Genomic DNA, 7,362 nt, shown 5'->3' with positions numbered 1-7,362 from the left:
TATTAGTTTTCAGTTTGAAGAGAAATGAGAAAATTTCAAAGCAGACACTCCAATGTGAATCAGGGAAGCTAGTAAAAACCCACCCTCCTATTCAGGCTAGTGATCTTCAAGGCAGGGTGACTCATTCAAGGCTCCACAATAAGGCAGAATCTGTCCATCTGACTGCTGTCAACTTGGGGAGGAGAAAGAGGGCTGTGCCCACCGGTAGAAACTCTTCAGATGTCCGTGTAGACTCTGGACCTGGCCTCAACTCCCACCTTCCAGCAGGCATCGCAGAGACAGGACCAGGCAGAATGCCACCTCCTTCCTCTACCTCCAGCAGAGCCTTCAGCTCTGGATAGATTTCTAGGGCAAGTTCAGGGACTTTTGCAGCAGCGACCTATCAGTCAGCAGATCAAGGCAAGATAAAAGGATGTGGTCTGATCAGAGGAGGAAGCAATGGCACTCAGGGCGAAGGCACATGTGTGGCTGGCAAGACCCTGGCAGTGCCTGCACAGGATGAGGGCACTGGGCACCACAGCAGCACTGGCCCCCAAGGCACTGCAGCCCTTTGAAGCCATCCCCCTGTACTCCAGAAACAAGTGGCTGAAGATGATACAGATCCTGAGGGAGCAGGGCCAGGAGAACCTGCACCTGGAGATGCATCAGGTCTTCCAGGAGCTGGGGCCCATTTTCAGGTGAGGGCCTTCCTGACCCATAGCTGAGCACAGACAGAGCTTCCTGACCCTCTGGTTGCTCAGGCTCTGCAGAGTATGAGGTGCTGCATTCCCCAGTTTTAGGCACCAGGCACTCCCTCCTTAGGAAGACAGGGAGGGAGCACAGGAGGTTATGGGCCTGACTCATGGAGACCATGGTTCTCCATGTGGACAGAGAAAGGCACTGCTCATCTCTGAGAGGACAGAGTATCAGGAGTGCTGAAGTGGAGAGGAGTCAGGCAGAGAGTGGGAGGGCCCTCCTGAGGGGAAAGCAAGGGCTAGAGAGGCCGAGGTGAGGAAGCACACAGACAGGGCTGGCTTTGCAGGGTGCTCAGGTGGAGGGCATTCCACCCTCAGCAGGGCTCTGTTCTCCACCCCACAGGTACAGCATAGGAAGAACACAGGTGGTGTCTGTGATGCTGCCCGAGGATGCTGAGAAGATATTCCAAGCAGACAGCACACAGCCCTGCCGCAATGTCTTGGAGCCCTGGGTGGCCCACAGAGAACAGCGTGGCCTGAGGTGTGGCGTATTCCTGCTGTGAGTGGACATTGGGAATGAGGAGGGAGGTGAGCCTGTAGTCCTAAAACGCAGGATGCAGAACTGGCCGGGGTGAATGTTAAGACTGGGCATTGCCAAGCACAGAGTGGTACCATGTCATGGAGGTTGTGGGTCTGGGAAGGAGGGAGATGGCCAAGTAGGTGTGAGAGCAACTATGATGCTCCATCCAGGACTTGCTCTGAGCAGGTCTTTCCCAGGGTATGCCCGTCCTTCCAACAGGTGAGAGCAACTATGATGCTCCATCCAGGACTTGCTCTGAGCAGGTCTTTCCCAGGGTATGCCCGTCCTTCCAACAGCTTATAGCAGTTCTCCAAGAAGGTGAGGATGTGGAGGTCCACTGGCTCAGGGCCATAGCTTCTTCTGCCACAGCCTGATGTCCAGCCACACATCCTGCAACCCTGGAAGTGACTTCACTCCCAGGGATTTGGGGTAGTCAGTCCTGGGGGTGGGGGTGGTGGAGAGCAGGAGGTCGGTGGCTCTGGTGTGGTGAGAGAGGGGGGAGCTCCCTCCTGCTGCCGGATGCACATCTGGAGAGGCAATCGGGGCTGCTGGTGACCCTGGCTACGTGAGTGGCAAAGGGGTTATACTACTGGGAGTATAAAGGAAGTCAGGTCGTGGACAGCTACCTGAGACCACAAAAAGAGCAGTGTTTTCTTAGTAATGGTTTAGAGAAATGAGTTCCTTAGAGCCTTGACTGAAATCGTCTGGAAGCAAGGATATTGTCAACAGATCATGGGGCAGGGCCATGTGTACATGTACGTGCATGTGTCTTGAATCTGTATATTTGTGGCATTTAACTTGTTAGTGTTTGTTTGAAAGTGTGACCATGTGATGTGTCCAGATTTAGGACTTCACTCTCTGAAGGAACATATATATGCCTCAGTGTGCACAGCTGTTCTCTTAGGTTTATACACCTAGGGATTCAAGGTGTTCACACATGTTTTTGAGGTCTTGTGTGGGTACATGTGTGTATGTACATGTGCATGTGGTCACTGTCCCTTGTTTCAGGCTTTAGCACACCAAAGGATAGGCATTCTGCATGTGTGGCTCAGTGTGCAAACTCCTGCCTTTTATTCATTGGAGAACCTCCATGGGAGCCCCGTGCCCTGGGTTGTGGTTTGTGCATGTTGTGAGTGGTCCTCTGCTGTGGATCCTGCCCTAGGGAAGATGGGATCCCTTAGCTGAGACAGGCAGATGCTGAAGACTCAGAGACCACACACTCTACAGGACTGACAGGGAGGGTGAGCTCAGCTGGGCCTTCTCCTCTGTGGGGAGGTGGTATAGATCAGGTGGGCAGAGCTGACAGCAGAGTCTCCTTCTCCCTGGGTGTGGATGTGCCAAGTCCACCTTAGACTTAGTAACCTCTGTTCTATACATAGAGGCTCTATTGGAAGAAAGAAGTGGGCACAGGACCTGCAGAGCCTGCTTCTGAGCCTGACACTCTTTGCCCCAATTTCTTTGAGAGGCAGAAAGATGGGCACAAGCCTGGGCCAGGCCTTTCCTGGGAGGTGTCTGTAGCCCTGCTCTGTGCCCTGCAGAAATGGGCCTGAATGGCACTTCAACCGACTGAGGCTGAACCCGAGTGTGCTGTCACCAAAGGCCGTTCAAAAGTTTGTCCCCATGGTGGACACGGTAGCAAGGGACTTCTTGGAGACCCTGAAGAAGAAGATGCTGTTAAATGCCCATGGAAGCTTCTCCATGGACTTTTATTCCAGTATGTTCAACTATACCATAGAAGGTGTGTGACCTGGGGGAGCTTCCAGCTTGAGGGATACTGGGAAAGCAGAGGCTAAGAAGGAGAAAGTGAGAGACAGCATGGAGACCAGGAACTGCCTCAGCTCATTGATAATATTCTCTCTTCAGCCAGCCACTTTGTCCTTTTTGGGGAGCGGCTGGGCCTCCTTGGCGATGGCCTGAACTCTAGCAGTCTGAAGTTCATCCATGCCTTGCAATCCATGTTCAAGACCACCACACAGCTCCTGTTCTTGCCCCAGAGCCTGACTCGATGGACAAACAGCCGGGCATGGAAAGAGAATTTTGAGTCCTGGGATTTCATCTCTGAGCATGGTGAGGGCCACTGACCAGGGCAGCACTGTGGGGGCAGGGGACAATGGTCACATGATTCCCATCAACTTTCATTTACTTTCAAGAGCAGGAATTGCTTAAGGACCTTCCCCTGTGATCCCACAGTGTGTTTAGGGTTGTATGACCCCAAAATGGTGGCCCACAAGCTGGAAGACTGAGGTGCTAGGGACATGATTAACTAGGGTGATGTTGAGGGGCCTGTCCTAGCATCATGACTCCATGTTGTCTCTCCTTCTACAGTCACAAAATCCATCAAGAATGTGTATCAAGAGCTGGCAAAGGGTCGCCCTCAGTCCTGGAGTGTCATATCAGAGCTGATATCAGAGGGTGCTCTGTCAATGGATGGCATCCAGGCCAATACTCTGGAGCTCACTGCTGGAAGTGTGGACACGGTCAGGATCCCTGGGATCCCCTGGTGTTCCCCCAAAGCACAGTTCCCTCCTCACCTGGGTCCCTCAATCCTGTTCCCTCATCATAGCCATCCTCTGAGAAGCCAGGGAAAGGTCTGAGCAAAGGAAAGGGGATCCTAGCTGGGGAGTTTGTGGACAAGACCTGTACATCCAAGTCCAGGCACAAGTCAGGTTAGAAGAACCACACAACAACAGACTACCCCTCACTTCCTCCAATACATGAGCGTGCTGTGGGCCTAGGAGGACGGTGAGCAGCCCAGAGGTCTCAGTTGGACTGTGGAGCAGGTATCCCGGTCAGTGTGAACTAGAGGCAGATGCAGGGGAAGAAAGGATGAGGGAGCGATCAACTCCCAAGTTGCCCACTGACGCAGAAGGGAAAAGATCGAAGTGCAGTCTAGTAGAAAACGTGGGACCAGGTACAATTTTCCTGGCTATTGAAAGACCCTTCTTCAAGGGACTGCTCTAGGCCAGTCTTCTTGATTAGGAACAGAGGCCTCAAGTTCTAGAGAAGAAAGAGTAAGAACGGAGCCCACGATGCTTCCACCAGAGAGTAGTATATGGGAGGGGATGAGGACCAGCACAGGGCTATGGGGTGAGAAGCAGGAGCAGTGTAAGCAGAGACCAGAGAGCCCATAAAAGTGAGTCTGAAAAGTCAGAGTTGTATGTACACACTCCAAGGCTTGGGGAGGCAGCAAGCTACCCGGAGCAGGGGACACAGGACCGGATGAGACCAACAGGGATCTGGTCCCCATTAGGAAGGGCCATGCACCAAGTCTTATGCCAATAAGCCAGCATAAAACCAAGCTGATATGCCTGATGTGGAGCATGGAGGCAGACCAGTGACTTTAGGGAGACACCTTAGAGACTGCTTTTGTGGGCCATACCATTGAAATAGGCATTTTGGATCCAGGGCTCATACCAGTCAGGGGTCAGTGTGAAGAGCTATGACCCATTAGAGGTTTGGACAACAAGGCCAATTAGAGGGGCACGTGGACAGCCAATGCAAACCAGGTATCGGGGAAGGTAGATGCGGGTGGCACAGTTTCCTTTAGTGACACAGAAAGACCACGTCAGTGGGCACCAGATCAGTTGGTGAGCACTCAATTCTCAAGGTGCTGAGGTGTTGGCCAGGTCTGGGATGTTAGGGGTCTACCCTAAGATTGTAGGGCTAGAAGTTAAGGGGAACATTTGAGGAGGAGTCAGGGCCCTGAGGGTCCCACGTTGCTACGACCATGCAATTCTCCTAGGGAAGGGTATCTTCACAGTAGGGATACCCTTTGGGAGGGTCAGGGCTGGTGTCTGAGATTGCTCTCTGAATCCGGCAGACAGCAGTCCCCTTGGTAATGACCCTCTTTGAGCTGGCTCGGAACCCGGACATTCAGCGGGCACTTCGGCAGGAGAGCCTGGCCGCCGAGGCCAGCATCGCTGCAAACCCTCAGAGGGCTTTGTCCGACCTGCCCCTGTTGCAGGCTGCCCTTAAAGAGACCTTGAGGTAGGTGCTGCCTGCCCTTCCCTGCTCTTCTGTTCCCTCTCTTTTCTGGGGTGTTCTCTGCTCTTCTTCCTATGGCTGGACGCTAATGTTCCTCTGGAGGTTGGCTGAGCTCAGCATAGGCAGGAGCCACACCCTCCAGGGACGTGAGGGAGAAAGGTGCAGATGTGAACAGGAGAAGCCCTTCATCGCTGAGGCCTCTCCTGTTGCTTACCCACCTCCAGGCTCTATCCTGTTGCCAGCTTTTTGGAGAGAGTTTTAAGCTCTGACTTGGTGCTTCAGAACTACCATGTCCCTGCTGGGGTGAGTGACTCCTACAGACTCACCAATGGCACTGTTCTGCATCTCCTCAAAGAGGAGGCTGACCTTGCCATTGGCATCTGCCCACAGATGGTCCTCAATGTGAATCTCTACTCCATGGGCCGAAACCCTTCAGTATTTCCGAGGCCTGAGCGCTACATGCCCCAGCGCTGGCTGGAGAGGAAAGGGAGTTTCCAACACCTGTCCTTTGGCTTCGGGGTGCGCCAGTGCCTGGGGAGGCGATTGGCTCAGGTGGAGATGATGCTCCTGCTGCACTATGTGAGAAGCTCTGGGTGGTGCCTGTGGGATGGGGTGTGGGATGGATGGGTAGGGGTGGGCGAGTAGGACAGACCTTCAGAATGTATCTGAGCCTGGGGTGTCTGCCTCACCAGAGCAGGCATCCAGGGAGGGAAGGGCCTTAAGGATAAGTTCGAGTAGGATGGGACCTGCAAAGCGGTATGAGCAAGCAGAGCCTAGATAGGTCCTTAATAGCAGCTTGATGGGTGGGTATGGTCTCTAGAGCCTGGCTGGGCTCTCAGGGCCCCACAGGAGGTCCTCTTCGCAGCATGGTGGCAGCACTGAGCAGCTCTGCTGGAGATGGGCCGGTGCTCTGCCCTGCTGAGGAGGCCAGATGGAGCGCCCCTTGTGTTCCAGGTGCTGAAATCCTTCCAGGTGGAGACACTCAGGCAAGAGGATGTGCAGATGGTCTACCGCTTTGTTTTGGTGCCCACCCCCAGCCCCCTCCTCACCTTCCGGCCCGTCAGCTAGTCACACACCCTTTTTTGGTATCCCGGGAGGCCAGCAGCTTCCTCCTGTTCCGAGGACATGCTACCCCTCATTGTAGTGGGTAGCCATTCCAGGTTTGATCTGGAAGTTCCAACCCCTACCGAGGCTTCGGTAACTGCCACGCCTACAAGGCGGGGCCAAGAGAGGACCCTGAAGACCTGAGATCCTGGATGGGCTGCCTCTCTTGGTTCCTGGACCCTGGATACTGGAGGTAGATCGAACAGAGTTCTCCAGAGAACACCGCCGGACTGCGCTATGCCTTTCCCAGACTCTGTAAACTGTCCATTCACTTGTAAGTTACCCCACAAAATAAACCTCCCTTTTAACTTCGTGGAATGGCCTTAATAATTTCACCAATACCTCATTTCTCCCTTGGGGCCCTATGCCTATAGCCAGGCTGGCTTCTTGTCTAGGATCTGACAGATGTGATTCAAGGCCAGGGGATGGCTCTGGAGGCTTACTGTCCTTTCTCTGTCACCTCCCCCCCCCCATGCACATCCAGCCTCCTACTGAGGTCATTCAAGTGAGCCCACATGCTGGCTTTGCCTTCCTGTCTGGTCCCAACCATCCTTGTTACTCTCTCCCTGACCTCTCTCCTAAAATTCCTTTTGAGTGTTGTGCAAAAGGAACCCGGCATCAGAAATGACATCTCATGTCAACAGTGAAAGCCTATGATATCACTCATGACACATTCTCATGTGCCAGGAGAGACAGAACTGGCCAGGAAACTAATGTGCACGCCACACACCCTAGATGTCACGTAGTATGGCTCTGACCTCAGGGACACAGTGAATGCTCAGTGATCACCCTCCAGTCCAGACCATGTGCAGATCCTGGGGATGCTGAGAAGAGCCAAGCGCTTCAAGTATGCCAGACAAACCTTGGAGAAATGTCCCAGTAACACAAGGGTCAGAAGTTGGTTAGCCAATTTCATCATGGCTTCTGTACACATCTGTTCTGGTCAACCGATGAGCACATATCATAAGTCAGACTCACTTGGGGCATTGGAGCAGCAGTGTGTAATACCTTTCAGCCCCC

At 53.5% G+C, this 7,362-nt stretch overlaps 1 protein-coding gene across 1 annotated transcript; it reads left to right on the top strand.

Moving 5' to 3' along the window:
- The first annotated feature begins 438 nt into the window (after positions 1-438).
- On the top strand, positions 439-6,431 carry LOC114684743 (cytochrome P450 11B1, mitochondrial-like). The gene is made up of 9 exons (XM_028859310.2): positions 439-677; positions 1,078-1,233; positions 2,793-2,992; positions 3,118-3,321; positions 3,580-3,731; positions 5,075-5,241; positions 5,463-5,541; positions 5,629-5,817; positions 6,193-6,431. Exons 1-9 carry the CDS (start codon positions 439-441, stop codon positions 6,304-6,306), a joined length of 1,500 nt encoding a protein of 499 aa, XP_028715143.1. The 3' UTR covers positions 6,307-6,431.
- Positions 6,432-7,362: the final 931 nt, after the last annotated feature.

Source organism: Peromyscus leucopus, chromosome 20 (genome assembly GCF_004664715.2).
Source record: "Peromyscus leucopus breed LL Stock chromosome 20, UCI_PerLeu_2.1, whole genome shotgun sequence".
In the NCBI taxonomy this organism is placed as follows: Eukaryota; Metazoa; Chordata; class Mammalia; order Rodentia; family Cricetidae; genus Peromyscus; species Peromyscus leucopus.
Note: the sequence above shows the minus strand (reverse complement) of the source record. Positions and strands in the feature narration are given on the sequence as shown.